Raw genomic sequence first — 20,763 nt, 5'->3', positions numbered from 1 at the left:
AAACTGTCTTCTGTAGAAAAACAACATTTGTTCCCTTTCACATACACCACCGTCATCTTAACGTCTTGGTTGAAGTGCAACGTTATAATGATGTCATGTAACTGACATCACATTAGATTCACATTTAATATTGCTCCCGTTTATACACTATATTTTCTTCCTTAATGATGTTTTAGCTCAATAAATTGATGGTAAAATAAGTAAATATCAAAGGAAAGTTCTTGGACAGGAAAAGCGACAATTTCTTAAACCAGATAATATGGTTTACCCTCAAGAAAATATCCTGCCTCAGACATCCTTCCATCTGTGTTCAATGAGTTGTTGGCCCATGTTGACTCCCTGGCACTTCTAAGGCGATACTCTGGATATTTAATGACATCATGTCCTAAATATCCTGTTAATGTTATCCTAGCCTGTAACAATCAATGACATAATGTCCTAAATATCCTGTTAATGTTATCCTAGCCTGTAACAATCAGTGACATAATATCCTAAATATCCGGTTAATGTTATCCTAGCCTGTAACAATCAGTGACATAATGTCCTAAATATCCGGTTAATGTTATCCTAGCCTGTAACAATCAATGACATAATGTCCTAAATATCCTGTTAATGTTATCCTAGCCTGTAACAATCAGTGACATAATATCCTAAATATCCGGTTAATGTTATCCTAGCCTGTAACAATCAGTGACATAATGTCCTAAATATCCTGTTAATGTTATCCTAGCCTGTAACAATCAGTGACATAATGTCCTAAATATCCGGTTAATGTTATCCTAGCCTGTAACAATCAGTGACATAATGTCCTAAATATCCGGTTAATGTTATCCTAGCCTGTAACAATCAGTGACATAATGTCCTAAATATCCTGTTAATGTTATCCAAGCCTGTAACAATCAGTGACATAATGTCCTAAATATCCTGTTAATGTTATCCTAGCCTGTAACAATCAGTGACACCATGTCCTAAATATCCTTTTAATGTTATCCTAGTCTGTAACAATCAGTGACATAATGTCCTAAAATATCCTGTTAATGTTATCCTAGCCTGTAACAATCAGTGACATAATGTCCTAAATATCCTGTTAATGTTATCCTAGCCTGTAACAATCAGTGACATAATGTCTTAAATATCCGGTTAATGTTATCCTAGCCTGTAACAATCAGTGATATAATGTCTTAAATATCCTGTTAATGTTATCCTAGCCTGTAACAATCAGTGACATCATGTCCTAAATATCCTGTTAATGTTATCCTAGCCTGTAACAATCAGCGACATAATGTCCTAAATATCCGGTTAATGTTATCCTAGCCTGTAACAATCAGTGACATAATGTCCTAAATATCCTGTTAATGTTATCCTAGCCTGTAACAATCAGTGACATAATGTCCTAAATATCCTGTTAATGTTATCCTAGCCTGCAACAATCAGTGACATAATGTCCTAAATATCCTGTTAATGTTATCCTAGCCTGCAACAATCAGTGACATAATGTCCTAAATATCCGGTTAATGTTATCCTAGCTAACAATCAGTGACATAATGTCCTAAATATCCTGTTAATGTTATCCTAGCCTGTAACAATCAGTGACATAATGTCCTAAATATCCTGTTAATGTTATCCTAGCCTGTAACAATCAGTGACATAATGTCCTAAATATCCTGTTAATGTTATCCTAGCCTGTAACAATCAAAAGTCAGACATGTTAGTTTTCATAAATTTTCATGTGCAACAAGAGATCCCAGATTCTGAGAAAGAGCAGTAACAATGTTTTACTATCAAACTCCAAGATGGCAGCCTGGTGGCTATCTTTTTAACTTATCAGTCCCAACAACTAGGGCCCAAGGGGCACATACATATGCAATTTGAAAACGATCATTCAGTACTTTCTGAGAAATAATAGTGGTAACAATTTTTTAATATCGAAATCCAAGATGGCTACCTGGCGGCTATCTTGTTAACGATCTGTCCCAAAATGCAATATGTACAACTAGGGCCCTAGGGGAACCTACACATGAAATTTGAGAATGATGCCTACAGTAATTTCTGAGAAATAGCGATAATAAACTTTAACTATCAAAATCCAAGATGGCTGCCTGGCAGCCATCTTGTCGACCGATCGGTCCACAAATGCATTATGCACAACTAGGGCCCTAGGGGAACCTACATATGAAATTTGAGAATGATCTTTTCAGTACTTTCTGAAAAAATAGGGATAACAAACTTGATCAAAGATAGCTGCCTGGCGGCCATCTTGTTGACCGATAAGTCCCAAAATGCAATATGCGCAACTAGGGCCCTAAGGGAACATATTTATTTAATTTGAGAAAGATCCCTTCAGCACTTCCGGAGAAATAGCGATAACAAAAATTGCTAATGGACGGAAGGACAGAAGGACGGACCACGGACAAAGAGCAATTTGAATAGCCCACCATTTGATAATGGTGGGTTAAAAAAGCTGTCAAATGATGCTATATTGGATGGTTTTTATAACAGAACCAATAGACAGAATCTCTGGGCCCGAACTGCTCAAACCTGCTGTGTACTCTAGTGGTGTAACAAATATTGACACAAAAATATATTGTGATGTTTTGCCTCGCGTTACGATATATCGATACAAAATAAACAAGAGATCTGAGAAATAGCGGTAACTATCAAAATCCAAGATGGCGACCAGTCGGCTAACGTATTGATCGATCAGTTACAAAATGCAATATGTACAACTAGGGCCCTAGGGGAACCTACACATGAAATTTGAGAATGATCCCTTTAGTACTTTCTGAGAAATAGCGATAACAAACTTTAACGATCAAAATCCAAGATGGCTGCATGGCGACACTCTTGTTGACCGATCGGTCAACCTATATATGAAATTTGAGAATGATCCCTTCAGTACTTTACGAAAAATAGAGATAACAAACTTTAACTATCAAATCCAAGATAGCTGCCTGGCGGCCATCTTGTTGAGCAACCGCTCCCAAAACGCAATATGCACAACAAGGGCCCTAGGAAAACCTACTTATGAAATTTGAGAATGATCCATTTAGTACTTTCTGAGAAATAGCGATAAAAAGAATTGCTAACGGATGGATGACGGACCACGGACGAAAAGTGATTTGAATAGCCCACCATCTGATGATGGTGGGCTAAAAACCAAGATGGCGGCCATCTTGTTGACTGGTTGGTCCCCAAATGCAACCCTAGGAAAATTGAGAATTGATCCTTTTCCATATGAAGAACCTCATAAAATATAGAAATAGGGCCTTGAGAATGATCCCACTAGGCGCCCTAGCGGGAAACATTACACATGAAATCTTGAGAATCGATTGCCTTTAGTAAACTTTCTGAGAAATAGCGATAACAAAATTTAACAACAAATACAAAATCCAATGGATGCATGCCATGGCCGCAGATCTTGTTGACCGATTGGTCAACCTTATATATGAAAATTGAGATTGATCCCCGCTTCAGTACTTTATGAAAAATAGGCTATAACAACTTATGAACTATCAAAATCCCATGAAGTTAGCTGTCTGGGGCCAATCTTTATTGAGGGTGGACAGCTCCCAAACCGCCACACATAATGCTCACATACAAGCTGGCACCTAGGGGACACCTACATATGGAAACTTGAGAATGATCATTTTAGTAACTTTCTGAGAAATAAGCCGATAACTAAAGTATTGCTAACTGATGGCTTGGAATACTGACCAACGGTCGAAAAAAAAGCGATTCGAATGGCGGCTACATCTGGTGATAACAAGCTTTAACTATCAAAATCCAAGAATTTGAATAGCCCATCATCTGATGATGGTGCGCTAAAAATAGGCATCCTGAATTATGTTACATAGTAAGATACATCACTTACCCACAATTTTAAACAAAATCAATCTAAAGACTAATTTGTAATAGACCACTTTACAAATCTTGTGAATATAGTGACCTGGTTACTAATGATAAAACACAGCAATGGAGGGATTTTGGTAATGTGTCGGGACATCTTCACCACTTAGCCACTGCAGCCCGGCCCACACACATCTCTTTGAACCATTGGTGATAAAATAATGGAGGGCAGAAAATTCACAAAATCATCTTCGTCCATGGAAGATTTCTGCAGTTTTTTCTTATTAATTCAAGGATGGGTTCACTCTAAATGACTTAAAAACATCCAATTATCAAGCATTTGAAAAAGAGTTTTAAAGTAAGTTACCTGAAGGAGGTTTTCTCGCACAAAGTAGATGAAGGCTGGACCATATCGTCTTAATATATGACTGCAGTACAAACTGACCGCAGCATGTCGGAGAACTGGGTCATGTGACTCCTGCCAGTTTCCCAGCCTAACTCTGCAGGAAGAGCAGACAAAAGTCCCAGCATCTTCTACAATGAATACAGCAGACACATGAATATGTGACTTCAGTTGTTTTCTGTCACAGAGCATTGAATGTGACGACATAGTCATGGCTATTAGCATTACAGTCGGTTAGTCCCAAAACTGAACATGTAAGAGATGTGTATGGCACTATCACATTATGATAACTTCATGATCAATAAAATCAAGCGATCAGGATAGCATATTTTGCATTTAATATTATTCGTTTTTAGTAAAGGAAATATGTATTTGTTTACCTGTAGGATGTAATCCAGAGTCGATGAATCTTTCATGATCGATATCTACTGAGGAATAAGAAGACAGGTAATTGTCTCTCAAAGGTACTGCATTACTTGGTCCTAATGATTCTAAACTCATCATCATCAAAGACAGCAGTTTGCTCATCTCTGCTACAGAAATTGGTCCCTCAAAGCTCAGCACACGTGTCGGGGAACAGCACACAGCGATATTTTGCTCACCATCATATCTAACTGTAAGGCTCTTTCCACAGGTAAGGCACATGACGATACCCCGTGTAAAATCAGTGCAATAATATCCATTGTTATATAGGTGTTGGGCAGTTTTCAGGGCACTATCAGGCCAGTGCAAGAAACTAAAGATGGCCGATAGATCCATGCTTGGAACAATCCCTATCAGGACTGGCCTTAAGCTGGTAAATTCACCAGGCACAAACGAGAGCCGAGTGTAGTTGATGCCCAACCTTGCCACGATAGCACCAACAGCAAGTTTGAAGACACAAGAGAGAGCACCAATATTTATGAAATGGCTGTCTGTATTTGGTTGTGCTTGAGGCTGAATAGGTTCTCCATTACTGTATTCAATAAAGTCCAAAAACAGAGTTTTCTTAATCATTTCCATAAATGTTTTCTCTTTCATCTCCAGCTCAGTACCATTCTTTTCTTTTGTTTTTAAATGACACCACAACGCTTGTAATTTTTGCATCTTCAATACAGCCACATATCCTGAATACCATTGTTTGACCGTGCCATTTATTATTACAATCTTGCAATTGTAAATGACAAGCCCCATGGAAAACAGTTGAAAATTTGAAAGATACGACTCAGTGTTTTTGGACTTATTTGTAATTTCAAACTCAAACCTGACTGAATTGTTATTGTCCATTGATGTTGCCATTGTGATCCGTAGTTCTAGAGAAGCAGGAAGATCTGTTGTGTTTGGAGCAGTGTCCTCGATTATCATATCAACAGTAGTATCCTTGCGACTTTCAGGACCTAGACCTCCACAGGCTCCCCTCTCCTCGTCCCCATCTCTATCTCCCTCCTTGTCCCTCTCCTTACCCTGATCACAGCCTCTCTCCTCATTATCCCCTTCAGTCTTTAATTCTGCCAGGCAAAAATATACCCTACAAAAAATGTCAAATAAATCAAACTGAGGTATTATAAACCCCTTAAGTGTTTACTTTATCGGAAAAGAATGAAAGGGAAAATTTATGAAGTGCCACAATTTATACTTCATAATTCTTACTTTGAATTATATTGGTACAGTACTAATGTTTTATTGATAAATACAGCTTCTTATTTAGAGCCTAATGCTCAATTACAACATGTCATCAACCAAAACAATAAGTATTAAAAGAAGAGACCTTCATGTCAACATACTTAAGTGTTTTAGCCTTAAACTTCTTTCAGATACATACAGCTTCTTATTTAGGTTCTACCCTTTGTCACAACACATTGTATTTGGTGTATTTGTAAATAAAAAGCAGTGAAAATCAAGAGGTCAATATTGCAAAAAAAAAATTGCCATGAAATAGTCCTTGGGCATGAAAACTCTTAATCACGTCACCATGAAAATAAGTTGTTTAACAATATATTATGAAATATAATTACAAGGGTATCAAAAAATGTGTACATTCAGAGGACACTTTATAATACATGTATGTAATAGTATTGCAAAAATGACAAGATGAAGTATATGACCTCAGTAAATGTAGATATTTTGAACATGTCAAACCACAAAACATTCAAAAATTAAAAAGGGTCAACACCAGGTTCACTTTGGTATTTCTTGTCTTCTTCATATAAGTTGTACAACAAATAACTGAAGTACGTATGTACATACGTCACAAAAGACCTATACTGTGATGGCTTTCCTTCGCTCCACCAACATCATTGACAAAAGGATGTTACTGATGAACTTCACTTAAATTCTTCCTCAAATTTGTTACTCTCAGATTCTTGTTTACACCACTTTATAGACATTATTGACTTTGCAGTCTAACATGTAGCTTTAGTGACCAAGTAGACTTCTTTAACCTGCTACATGTGATCACCTCTTATGTCATGATTAAAAATTAAATATTTGGGCCCTTAAACGGTCACAAATTGATGAAGATTATTGATGAATGTAGTACTTGTTAATCAACACTTCTATACATGTCAATCTAAACTACAACATGACTACATACTTAATTAGTATGTAAACTTACATGTCCGTCAAAAGATCTTGTGACAACCAGCCCTTGTTACTGCAATAGAAAACCATAAAATAATCAGAGGTTATTTCACCAGTACATTTAGATAAAAATAAGGCATTTTCATGATCAGATTCATCATTGTGTAAGTATCTGTCATTGTGCACACATGAAAATAAATGCAGTCTAAAAATCAAATGCATACATATATGTAAAATGGCGGCTGCACAGAAGTCACAGCATGTGGATACGCCTACGGAAGAGTACTCCCTACGGAAGTCACAGCGCTGCGTCATTTCCTTTTGGGGAGTAATTTTTTTTGACGGTGCATGAGGATTTAGAAAGTAAATATAAAGAACAAGTTGTCTTTTTGCTCTTTTGTAATTAACTCATCTATACTTCACAAATTTTTATTGTCGTTAAAAATCCACAAAACATCTCCTTTACTGATGAGTGAATTAAATAAGGCAAAATCACCAATGGGATTCAAACAGTAAGCAAAACTGTAATTCTGAATTGTAGTATGTGCATGCATGACAGGTAAAGAAAGGGATTAGTGTCAAATCCAAACACGCATGTCTTAACATAGAAAGCGGACCTCTTTGTATCATTTTCATGTGCATAAGGTATGATTAAAAGCAAGTGCCTTTAAGTTGAGCTACATCATGGATAGGACTTTTTGATTATTTTTTAACTTTTATGGATAATTACTGACTTCTTCCGACTGGTTGAGCACAAATGGCCAGAAGCCTATAATGAATGGCCCACTTAAGTCCTTAGACTTCCAACCTTGGCCAACTAACATCTATCAGTGAAATGTCACTCGACACTAAAATCAACACTTCAGAGTTTCTGCTATGAATTACCTCCCTTGCATCAGGGACAATTTCTAATATGAAGACATAACTTGAAATCAGCAAAGTAAGTTATTTTTTACCCTCTTTGTAGTGGTGTTCCAATTAATCGAGTTCATCGAGTATCGTTGGTTTGAGGTGTTTGATCAATTAATCGAGTAAGAAATCTGCAATTGAGTTTGTCAGAATTTTCCGACACCATGATAAACGAAAGTAGCTGATCACTAAAACATGCAAAACAAGAGGCCCAGAGGGCCTGTATCGCTCACCTGGTTTGTAATGCCAAGTAATGTTCTGAATACAGGTTCATTGTTTCTTTTCTGAAGGAATCTTAATATTAACCTCTAAATCTCCTATTGGGCCCCACCCCTCCCGCCCCCAGGGGGTCAGAGCCAAAATTTATACAAGTTCTGTTCCCCTTCCCCAAAGGATGTTTATGGCCAAATTTGGTCACAATCCAAGCAAAACTCTAGGACAAGAAGTGATTTATAGGATTTACCTCTATTTCCCCTATTGGGCCCCACCCGTCCTGGCCCTCGGGGGCCCAGAGTCAAAATTTATACAAGTTCTCTTCCCCTTCCCCCAACGATGTTTGTGGCCAAATTTGGTTACAATCCATGTAGAACTCTATGATTAGTAGCGATTTAAAGGATTTACCTCTATTACCCCTATTGGGCCCCGCCCCTCCTGCCCCTGGGGGATCAGAGTCAAAATTTATACAAGTTCTGTTCCCCTTCACCAAAGGATGCTCGTGGCCAAATTTGGTTACATTCCATTCAGAACTCTATGACTAGTAGCGATTTAAAGGATTTACCTCTATTTCCCCTATTGGGCCCCGCCCCTCCTGCCCCTGGGGGATCAGAGCCAAAATTTATACAAGTTCTGTTCCCCTTCCCCCAAGGATGTTTGTGGCCAAATTTGGTTACAATGCATGTAGAGCTCTAGGACAAGTAGAGATTTAAAGGATTTACCTCTATTTCCCCTATTTGGCCCCGCCCCTCCTGCCCCTGGTGGGGTCAGAGCCAAAATTTATACACGGTCTGTTCCCCCTCCCCCAAGGATGTTTGTGGCCAAATTTGATTACATTCCATTCAAAACTCTATGACAAGTAGCGATTTAAAGGATTTACCTCTATTACCCCTATTGGGCCCCGCCCCTCCTGCCCCCAGGGGGACCAGAGCCAAAATTTATACAAGTTCTGTTCCCCTTCCCCCAAGGATGTTTGTGGCCAAATTTGGTTACATTCCATTCAGAACTCTATGACTAGTAGCGATTTAAAGGATTTACCTCTATTTCCCATATTGGGCCCCGCCCCTCCTGCCCCCGGGGGACCAGAGTCAAAATTTACACAAGTTCTGTTCCCCTTCCCCCAAGGATGTTTGTGGCTAATTTTGGTTACAATCCATGCAGAACTCTAGGATAAGTAGCGATTTAAAGGATTTACCTCTATTACCCCTATTGGGCCCCGCCCCTCCTGCCCCTGGGGGACCAGAGCCAAAATTTATACAAGTTCTGTTCCCCCTCCCCCAAGGATGTTTGTGGCCAAATTTGGTTACATTCCATTCAAAACTCTATGACTAGTAGCGATTTAAAGGATTTACCTCTATTACCCCTATTGGGCCCCGCCCCTCCTGCCCCCGGGGGACCAGAGCCAAAATTTATACAAGTTCTGTTCCCCTTCCCCCAAGGATGTTTGTGGCCAAATTTGGTTACATTCCATTCAGAACTCTATGACTAGTAGCGATTTAAAGGATTTACCTCTATTTCCCCTATTGGGCCCCGCCCCTCCTGCCCCCGGGGGACCAGAGTCAAAATTTACACAAGTTCTGTTCCCCTTCCCCCAAGGATGTTTGTGGCTAATTTTGGTTACAATCCATGCAGAACTCTAGGACAAGTAGCGATTTAAAGGATTTACCTCTATTACCCCTATTGGGCCCCGCCCCTCCTGCCCCCGGGGAACCAGAGCCAAATTTTATACAAGTTCTGTTCCCCTTTCCCCAAGGATGTTTGTGGCCAAATTTGGTTACATTCCATTCAGAACTCTATGACTAGTAGCGATTTAAAGGATTTACCTCTATTTCCCCTATTGGGCCCCGCCCCTCCTGCCCCTGGGGGACCAGAGTCAAAATTTATACAAGTTCTGTTCCCCTTCACCAAAGGATGCTCGTGGCCAAATTTGGTTACATTCCATTCAGAACTCTATGACTAGTAGCGATTTAAAGGATTTACCTCTATTTCCCCTATTGGGCCCCGCCCCTCCTGCCCCTGGGGGATCAGAGCCAAAATTTATACAAGTTCTGTTCCCCCTCCCCCAAGGATGTTTGTGGCCAAATTTGGTTACATTCCATTCAATACTCTATGACTAGTAGCGATTTAAAGGATATACCTCTATTACCCCTATTGGGCCCCGCCCCTCCTGCCCCTGGGGGACCACAGCCAAAATTTTTTATACAAGTTCTGTTTCCCCTCCCCCAAGGATGTTTGTGGTCAAATTTGGTTACAATCCATGCAGAACTCTAGGACAAGTAGCGATTTATAGGATTTACCTCTATTTCCCCTATTGGGCCCCGCCCCTCCTGCCCCGGGGGGGACAGAGCCAAAATTTATATAAGTTCTGTTCCCCCTCCCCCAAGGATGTTTGTGGCCAAATTTGGTTACATTCCATTCAAAACTCTATGACTAGTAGCGATTTAAAGGATTTACCTCTATTACCCCTATTGGGCCCCGCCCCTCCTGCCCCCGGGGGACCAGAGCCAAAATTTATACAAGTTCTGTTCCCCTTCCCCCAAGGATGTTTGTGGCTAATTTTGGTTACAATCCATGCAGAACTCTAGGACAAGTAGCGATTTAAAGGATATACCTCTATTACCCCTATTGGGCCCCGCCCCTCCTGCCCCTGGGGGACCAGAGCCAAAATTTATACAAGTTCTGTTTCCCCTCCCCCAAGGATGTTTGTGGTAAAATTTGGTTACAATCCATGCAGAACTCTAGGACAAGTAGCGATTTATAGGATTTACCTCTATTTCCCCTATTGGGCCCCGCCCCTCCTGCCCCGGGGGGGACAGAGCCAAAATTTATACAAGTTCTGTTCCCCCTCCCCCAAGGATGTTTGTGGCCAAATTTGGTTACAATCCATGCAGAACTCTATGACTAGTAGCGATTTAAAGGAAATGTTGACGGACGGACGGACGGACGGACGACGGACGGACGGACGGACGACGGACGCCGCGCCATGACATAAGCTCACCGGCCCTTCGGGCCAGGTGAGCTAAAAATCATAGCCAACTTGTTAAAATCATATCATTTCAAATTTTAAGCATCTAGACGAATTAAAGAGCGCGTAAGCACTACGTAGTAATGTAAACGTTCAGATGAGCATGATTTGTGAAGAATATAAACAACATGAAGACATGGCAGCACAGAGAGCCCTCGCGATTGTAAGCCTTTGAAGGAAATTTTTATATGAGACTCGCTTATGCATCAAGGAAAAAAATAATCCATTTTAATCGATCATTTATTGGTTAAATTGGTTTTAAAAAATAAAAGATGATCGACCATGAAATTTAAACCGATTCCCAACACTACCTCTTTGTATACTGGTACGTAATATATCATTTTTAATCATTAGTTCTATTTTAAAGTTGTATTTCTTGTAATTTTTACCATCACAAACTCTCATAAAACATATGATGGTTCAGATCCATGAAACCACCAATATATTATTGACATAGCGGTAAATGTCGCATGAAATATAACATGTTTTGAAAGAACCACCACAGTCAACGCCATGTTTCAAACTTTCGGGTAATATGGGAAAACTGAGTTGCATCACGTGACCGACATCGACGATATCCATATAGATCGGAACCTCCCCAGCCGTATCACGTGGTAAATATTGGCAATACCCTTATAGATCGGATTGGCTATACATTGTAACACATATTTTTAAATGCAATTTACCATATTTTCCGGAGTATAAGCCGCAACTTTTTTCCCTGAAAATCGGGAGTGCGGCTTATACACCAGTGCGACTTATCCGTGGATGAAAACCAAAATCTGACGATGTTTTTGCATTATTACGTCATGATTCACATGTGAAAATCATAAGTTTTACTCGCCATTTTTGTTAAGTTATACATCAAACAAATCACTGTAAAAGTGTTCAAAAGATAAAATTTACAATGAAAATATATTAAAGATGAAAATAATTACGTATCTGATGCATGTTCATTCGTAAAATTGTTGAATTCAAGTGTTTACAATCACAACACAATGGCAGTTTAGTAAAGTTATACATCGAAAAAATCTCTGTAAAAGTGTTTAAACAATATATTGTAATATGTGATGAAAATATAATAAAGATAAAAATAATAACGTACCAGATACATGTTCAATCGTAAAATTGTTTAATTCACGGAAAATCGGCCGAAAATAGGTTAATGATGCAAGCCTTGATAATACAGTAATCCTGTATGCATTAATATACTAAATACGCAAAATATATCAAAATAGAGATAATATAAAATCATATACATACTGCAGAGGGTATTTTAACCGGCATGCTGAAATATGAGAGAGAGTAAGCGTGAAATCGTAAGGCCGCCATGTTTGTTTACACACAAGTAGGCTTACATAATGGCAGAATAAACAACGAACAGAAACATGACCAAGTCCATTTTGCTAAAGATATTGAAACGAATTTCATCCTCGTCTCTACTTGAGGGTTTCTCACTCAAGTCTAAAATACTGGGTTGTGATCACAGATTATCTGATTAGCCAATTATTTGAAAGAATAACTCAACGCCTCAATACAAGTTCATACATATAGGGATTGGATTGCGCTTTTATGTTAACCATGCTTGTATGGAGCAATTCCTCTAAGAATATATTCTATGGGTTAGCGCCCCATATTGAATATATTCTTAGAGGAATTGCTCCATACAAGCATGGTTAACATAAAAGCGAAATCCAATCCCTATATTTACACTCACATGACTTTTTTTATTTATATTTTATGCAATAAAATCGTCATTTGAATGTGACGTAATTATTCAATAAAAGTCGGTCAAAAGTGGGAGGAGCTTACTCAATTGAACAGCGAATGATATGACTCTTCACATAAGGTAGAATTATTCATCGGCGACGACAAAAGTTCAATATTTTATTGTAAAATAAACATGACAAACAAAGTCAATTTCAGAGATAATTTGATTTAATCAGATCAAAACTTTAAATATATATTCAATTTTGCTAAAAGTTAATATATAGCGTAATAACATAAAGAATTTGTACACGGCCACATGTGTGAACTCGGTGACCGTTATTGTGACAGTGCAGCGAGGCGAAGCTGACGCACGCTTACACACTGGAGTTTGCCGAAGTTGTCAAAACACCGATTTTCAAGTAGCTCAATGTGTTTTAGATGTCGTCTGACTTGACGATATTACATCCTTGGGAGTCATGTGATTATATAATCTACGCTCATGATCATATCGCCATCGATAGATGAAACAAATTCACTTGTGTTCGATGGATACAATGTATTTGTGGTGACACGTAACTGTCAACACGTGGATTATTAGCGGTGCATGTTTTATAAAACACAAGATTAAATTCTCAAAGAACAAAGACAAGAGGATATGTTTATAACTGACCTCTATCAGAGGGTCTCACGCCCGTCCACCTCAAAGACTCGATCGTAGGACGAACATAGGCACAGAGGTAATGTTTACATTTGACACTCATCATTTTTAACAAAAATGAAAGCACGTCGCCCCGGTCGGAATATTTTTCTGTTTCTTTATACAATTGTTAATTTAAAAATTGTTTGAATCATATATAAATATAAAACATGTACATGTATATATTGTTTACATTTTTCCAAAATCCTATGAAAAACAACAATATATACGTAATGTTGCGTCAAAATGTAAACAAAGCCATGTGTTTCTTTAAAAAAAAGTAGTCCTTTTACGTTGCACAGAACATTTTCATACGCAAGTTCAAAGTTCAATGTTACCATGCAGTTATGGTAAACAAAATCGGCTAGTATTAGCGTATAGTGACCAAGCCTAGCAAGTGTTAATATATAATTCTGGTTCTTCAGATACAGAGTCACAATGTGTAATCACACTCTCTATCACACTAATTACTGTACAACTAGAGATTATGCCAGAATATAGAAGTTATAAATGGTAGCGAGTACAAATGTACACTTATCATAAATTGATAGTTAAACTCCCTCTTATAATATATGACTTGTCTTTTTATAAAGAAACAATTAAATGATAACTAAGATGCAATAGCAACAATCGCGACAACAGAATAAAGATATTATATAATAGTAACTCAGAAGATTCGGTTAGTAGTTTATAGAAATTGATCAATATGCACCAATTTCACTATTACAAGATTTAAACCCAAATATCTTGTAATAGATATACAGGAGAACCCTAGTCTCTTGTATTAACAACTACAATTCTCTATAATTATTTATGGAAATTGATTAATGCATCAATTTCCCTATTACAAGATTCACAAATTCCAAATATCTTGTAATAGAAATACTCAATGCTTTTAAACCACTGTGTTTGTAATAAACACAATATTTATAGAAATTGATCAAGTAATCAATTTCACTCTTACAAGATTAACTATACCTTGTAATAGAAATACAAGAGTATGCTAGACTTTTGTATTATCCTAAACAAACATAATAGAATTTAAGAATAATTTATAGAAATTGATCAAGTAATAATCAATTTCACTATTACAAGATATATATCTTGCAATAGAAATACAAGAGTACACTAGACTCGTGTATTATCCTATACAAATATTATAGAATTTAAAATGATAAATTATAGAAATTGATCAAGATTTTATTATGATCATAGAAATTGATCAAGAGATCAATTTCACTATTACAAGATTAACTATATCTTGTAATAGAAGTACAAGAGTACACTAGACTCTTGTATTATCCGAAGTACAAACTATTTATGGGAATTGATGACTTGATCAATTCCCATAAATAGTTTGTACTTAGGATAATACAAGAGTCTAGTGTACTCTTGTACTTCTATTACAAGATTCAACTCTAAATATCCTGTAATAATCCCTATTGAACAATACACGATTTGTATTATAAGTTATGCCAACTTTCTTATAATCGATATAAGGGAGATAACTCCTGTAGGCCTAGCTACTAATGTGTCATGATGAGAACCAGAATGGCGCAAGAATACATATACGATGCCGGGAGGAGACGTTAAAAATCATAGTAATCGCTCCGCCTTTTATACCCTCCGGGCGTCCACATTTCCTTATATGGAAAAAGTGGAGGCAATGTGGAGGCAAAGTGGAGGCCCTCCAGACTATTTTCAACAATAGCAGTCGTACATTGCCGACGTCACAATATAGTGCCAAAAATGAAAGCACAAAGCAAAGGTTATACATAACATAAAACAACTGTTTATCGACTGAAAAATGTTCTGTAAATACACAAAATATAGTTACATATCTCTGATTCCGTTTCCGAGCCGTCTTTAAAAATGTACACAAAAACCAGCTGGAACTTCAGCGTCAACAGTTTTACCGTGAAAGCAGTTGTTCTGCTCGGACCGAATATGTTTTGAAATCGACCGTTGTACGCCACAAGTACGTATTAAACACATACATTTTGATGAATAGTTTTGTTATTGTCTTAACGATCATTGAATTAAATCATAAGATTGATCATGAAGCTTACATAGACAAAATAGCTAATTCAAATTCTGACCGCCTGCTTGGTCACGATCCAATATGGCGTCTATCGTAGCCAGTGACACACTACTTGCCAACAAACTATATCACATACAATCTAATATCACATACATTTACCATCTGATAGCATGGTCAGTTAGATAAAAACATTGCCATTTGCCATGTACTGCTAATAATTTACACTTTAACCGTTATTACACATTTATTCCATGTAAACACACCAGGGGTACAGTTCAGTAACATAAACACACAACAGCTGATCGTCAGTCAGCTGATCTCAAATGAACATTTGTTACAATATTTACATCAAAGTGAGTTTTATTTGTTATATATTTACAGTACAAGTTTACAGACAGTTTTCGTGATTCTAAATGAGCATTACCGTACTTCAATAGAGATCGATTGTATACACAGATGGTTACGTGGGTGCATGGGCCTAACTTTTGGGTGCGGCTTATATAACGGTGCGTCTTATACATGTACAAAACCTGAAAAAATCGTAAAAAAGGCCTCTGCGGCTTATACACAGGTGCGGTTTATTGTCCAAAAAATACGGTAGATGATTTTCTTCAGACATAGAGAGCAAGAGATCCAAGAGGGATTTTAGTGCCCACAAAAGAATGATCTATGTCTGCCATTGGCAACTTTGCTACTATAGCCATGGGTATTCAGTATGATGCCCTCCCTGAAACCCTTAGCTTGAAAAACACCAAAGATTAACATGTGAGTTATGATTTTTTGTTTATTAGTTCGGACACCAGATTTTGATTGTTTCATGAATTATGCTTCAATTTCCAATTTCGTTAACTTTGTGACACAGAAACAACACCCATATTTATTTCTCCTATCTGTTTGGAGATCAACATAACAAAGTTTCATTTAGCTGGGTTAAAACATTTAATAATTAACTAAATATGAATTCCCTTGGACAGACATGGCATGCCTCAATGGTGCAATGCCATCACTTCTGTTATAGTTTTGTTGACACATAAAAACCATGTTTTCATTGGACGACGAATTAAACCAGAATTTGAAAGCAGAAACTTCAGTTTTGTCTCGAGATCCACAAAGGAATTCAGGGAGATTATCATTTTTATACCCTAGCTTGGCTAGCGAAGTTTGACAATGGAAAGAGGGATCTTTTCTCTGCTCTTCAAACTTCAACTATCAATATCCAATAATATGCATGGCTGACTGTTGACCATCTTGTTGACCAATTGGTTCAAAAAATGCATCTCTAGACAATACCCCTAAAACGTTAAAAAATGGTCTATGGACATCCCTCTGGTGGGTCCATATTGATATATTTACATTTCCACTGCAGCCCTATGTAACCTTACCAAGCGCAGTGTTTGCAGTCATATAGACTATGAACTTCAATCACTTTTTATGATGTCATTATCATTGTGACGTCACAATTGTTGTGCCAGCAATCACGGATAACGACTGTTCAAATGGTTGTTCCATCGTTGACGATAATAAATGATTAATTCATTATATTTACATTTTGCCATTGCAACTCCCATTACTCTAATGATAATCATGATCTGCATTATAAGTCAATAAATGCAGCCTAGACTTAGTGTAGTAATATCTCCATAAATGAATGTGAGTCTTGTTTACTGATACCATGTTAGTCCGCGCAGGAAAATCTACATTGTAGATGAATGAACCAGTTCGGTTATTAAACTGATAAAAAAATCTTTAAAATGTCTGGATAATTGAAAGTAAACTGAATAGCTATTGAAAACATTGAAATTTTGTTACCTTATCATTTTTTTATAGGGACTAATTTTTATCACATTGAACTTGGCTGCTGAGGTTAAATGGCTGAAACGGAAAATTCAAATGTTCACTTGCATTTAAATTATGTTTTACTTTGAACTAGAAAGTAAAATGTAAATATAACAATTAAAGGATTGTTAGATTGCATTTATTAAAGATATAAATGCAATCTGGGTGGCAGATAAATATTCATACGACCTTACAGGCGCTATTCTATTAATCTGCCACCCAGATTGCATTTTTATCTCCAATAAATGCAATCCAATCCTTTAAATAGATGCAAAATCCCTTGGTATTTCAACATAAAATTTTAACCAAATGTAAATAATTAATTTTCTCTTTGTTTCGGGCTTTTTGATTGGCCTATTCATTTTTTTCATTCCATGATGAAAAAAAAATTCGAGAATGGCGCGGAAACTCGCTGTTATCGTGACGTCACAATAGAAACATTGACGTTGCGTATCGATTTGGAAAAAAATAATCCCTTGGAAAAAATCAATGGAATCGTACGTGTTAACGTATTTCAATTTATAAAGTAGCCTGAAAAATTAATTATAAGCATTGAAGTCACTATTTTTTAATTTCATCGGGTTATGAAAGAAATTTTGTTTGCAAACTGTGTGAATCCGCTAAATTTTGTTTGCAAACTTTTGTGAGAATCCGCTTGCGGATTCACACAGTTTGCAAACAAAATTTCTTTAATACCCCGATGAAATTAAAAAATATTTTTTTATGTCTTTCAGTTGGTATTCATAGCCAAAATGAATGCCAAATGGACAGAGGCAAATACAACATGACACAGGGACCTGGCACGATTTTTTTAAACTAACAGTATACATATATATATATATTATAGTATCAAGGGTATGAACTCGGCGATCGAGAAAAACGGACCTATTTTTTTAAAACCGTGATTATTTTAAAAAATGGGTTCTATACAATATTGACGGATATATTACCTTAAAGAGAAATAATTTATCTTTCCATTGAGTGCTTGATGAACAAAATTGGCCAAGTATTGACGAAGTTATGACTTGATGAATTGGGAAATTTAAGAAAAATATGCTAGGTAGACATTTCCCTGTCCGGTCGAAATGTCGTCTCGGCTCTAATGGGTACCTCAAAAACCAAGCCAAAATCACAAAATCTACGCTTGTGGTGGTAAACAGTACCCATAATTGTGTTCATCTACAATCTCCGTTGGAGATGTCATAACCCGTACTTTGTAGAAACTCCATTTAAACATCGTGTAGCTCACTTACTTTAACCGTCACCGCCATGTTCATTTGTTCTTCGGAACGCTTTTCGAGTTTACACATAAGCACAACATAACATAATTTGCATAATGTAGTCACGATATGTAAAGTCGAGAAGCGTTCCGAGAGAAAAATGAACATGGCGGTGACGGTTAAAGTAAGTGAGCTACACGATGTTTAAATGGAGTTTCTACAAAGTACGGGTCATGACACCTCCAAAGGAGATTGTGGATGAACACAGTTATGGGTACTGTTTACCACCACAAGCGTAGATTTTGTAATTTTGTTTTGGTTTTTGAGGTACCCATTAGAGCCGAGACGACATTTCGACCGGACAGGGAAATGTCTACCTAGCATATTTTTCGTAAATTTCCCGATTCATCAAGCCATAACTTCGTCAATACTTGGCCAATTTTGTTCCTCAAGCACTCAATGGAAAGATAAATTATTTCTCTTTAAGGTAAGATATCCGTCAATGTCGTATAGGACCCATTTTTTAAAATAATCACGGTTATAAAAAAATAGGTCCGTTTTTCTCGACCGCCGAGTTCATACCCTTGATACTATAATATATATATATGTATACTATTGGTTAAAATTTTCGTGCCAGGTCCCTGTGCAACATGAGGCACTAGCGCGTTTTATGGAATTTGCCTCTGTCCAGTTGGCATTCATTTTGATTATGAATGCCAACTGAAAGACGTGCAATGCTTAAATAAACTAACTAGGAATTCTCCGATCCCTGTACATCAAACCCAGGAGTCAGTTCTAAACAACGGGGATCTGAGAATATTAGTTACAGTTTATATATTAACTGCAACTCAGATCCCTGTATACCAGAACTAGAATAATGCCACATGAACTGAATCATAAGGTCCTTAAATTTCATATATGCTTAGATAGGCCTATCCAAGGACTTACACTTACATGTATAAATCCATATAGGCCTACTATTACTTACAATATATATCCAGTGACGGAAAGTAAAACCAGTCAATCAAGTACATAGCCTCTAGGCTAGTACTACACTGATTCAGAAATACTATATACATGTATATGCCTACATCATGCAATCTGTGTTGAAAGATTCGGCGATAATAAAAAACTCTTTTTTTGAATATTGTTCCCGCCAAAATTATAGGCTTAATGGACCATGAGTTCCCGCCTAAACCAGCGTGCGTGCATATTACCGGGGATTTTGATGATGAATATCTCTATTATGCATGGTTCCATGTTTTTGATTCCTGCTAGCTCTAATGTATATGTCCATGATGTCACTAACCTGTCGTACGGTCACCTCCGGCTCCGTCACCTAGTCGATCGCCTGTCCTCAGAATCCAACATTGTTGATCACGTGGTTTTACAAACGAAAGTTGAAGTGAAGTTTATTAAGAGTTGTTTCCCTTTAACCAGATTATATATTGGAATCCTGGCATACAGCTTCCATATGTAAAACTTTACTTCTGTTTTATTTTTAAAATGCTATCATCGTTTCAATTCTCATCGTTTTCAAGTTATCTAATTAATCAATCGGCATACAAATTTTGTTTTAGGCACAATAGTAGGAAACTATATGAATCGACCAATTAATTTATTGAACTTGGTGGCGTCAATACAACTGCAAACTACGTATAGAAAAAAACCCAATTAGTGCTGCTAAGGAGAAAGGTGTCGCTCACAATTCACTGTATAACAAAGCAGATATTTCGATCTATTGCAACTTTACTGTCAGAAAACATCTATAAATCAAACCCCTCAGGATTACAGGGTGGTATTTTGAATTCATCGTTGTAGACATGAATGCTGCTTCATATACAGAGAGAGCAGTAATTTAAGAATATCTAAAATGAGTTTACATAATCTTCTTATAAATCACATAAAACACGAATTAAAATCAGAGATTTTATTTTATACTCTCCTGTTTGTACGCGTGTTTTATTGAGAATATGATGGTACGAAATACATGAAGACAAACACTTAGAAATGGAGAAACTATTTTTGAGTTATTCCCCTTCAATCAATAATCACACTGGTACGAAGCAGGTCGTTCGTAAAACGGCACAGAAAACGGTAGGATAGTAGCGCCAATGTATGTCCCATATCGAAAGATGTAGATTTTTTCTGAATTCGAAAATGTCCTTACGGAGTGTTGGGAGCATCAAGGCATTTACATGTATCTATGTCGACGTCCAAACAAAGACATATACATGTACTTCGATGATTTTTCAGTTCTATAGCAGTTTCATGCAATTGTTTTTGTATTTCTTTGTTTGGACG

At 37.2% G+C, this 20,763-nt stretch overlaps 1 protein-coding gene across 5 annotated transcripts in view; it reads right to left on the bottom strand.

Annotated features, from left to right (window-relative positions):
• Positions 1 to 19,989, bottom strand: part of LOC138333056 (uncharacterized) — a 44,401-nt gene extending 24,412 nt beyond the window's left edge. For 3 of the 5 annotated variants that reach the window (XR_011209940.1, XR_011209941.1, XM_069281179.1), the window contains exons 1-5: positions 7,033 to 7,097; positions 6,843 to 6,881; positions 4,630 to 5,756; positions 4,214 to 4,380; positions 269 to 413 (exon numbers count right to left, since the gene is read on the bottom strand). Coding sequence is in view for 3 of the 5 variants with exons in the window: in XM_069281179.1 (XP_069137280.1) it covers positions 269 to 413; positions 4,214 to 4,380; positions 4,630 to 5,756; positions 6,843 to 6,844 (1,441 nt within the window). In the remaining 2 variants the exon portion in view is untranslated. Of the gene's footprint in view, positions 1 to 268; positions 414 to 4,213; positions 4,381 to 4,629; positions 5,757 to 6,842; positions 6,882 to 7,032; positions 7,098 to 12,218; positions 12,244 to 19,768 lie in introns of those variants that run through there. The other 2 variants (XM_069281198.1, XM_069281188.1) reach the window with 2 other exon arrangements.
• Between the last annotated feature and the right edge of the window lie 774 nt (positions 19,990 to 20,763).

Source organism: Argopecten irradians, chromosome 1 (assembly GCF_041381155.1).
Source record: "Argopecten irradians isolate NY chromosome 1, Ai_NY, whole genome shotgun sequence".
NCBI lineage: Eukaryota > Metazoa > Mollusca > Bivalvia > Pectinida > Pectinidae > Argopecten > Argopecten irradians.
Note: the sequence above shows the minus strand (reverse complement) of the source record. Positions and strands in the feature narration are given on the sequence as shown.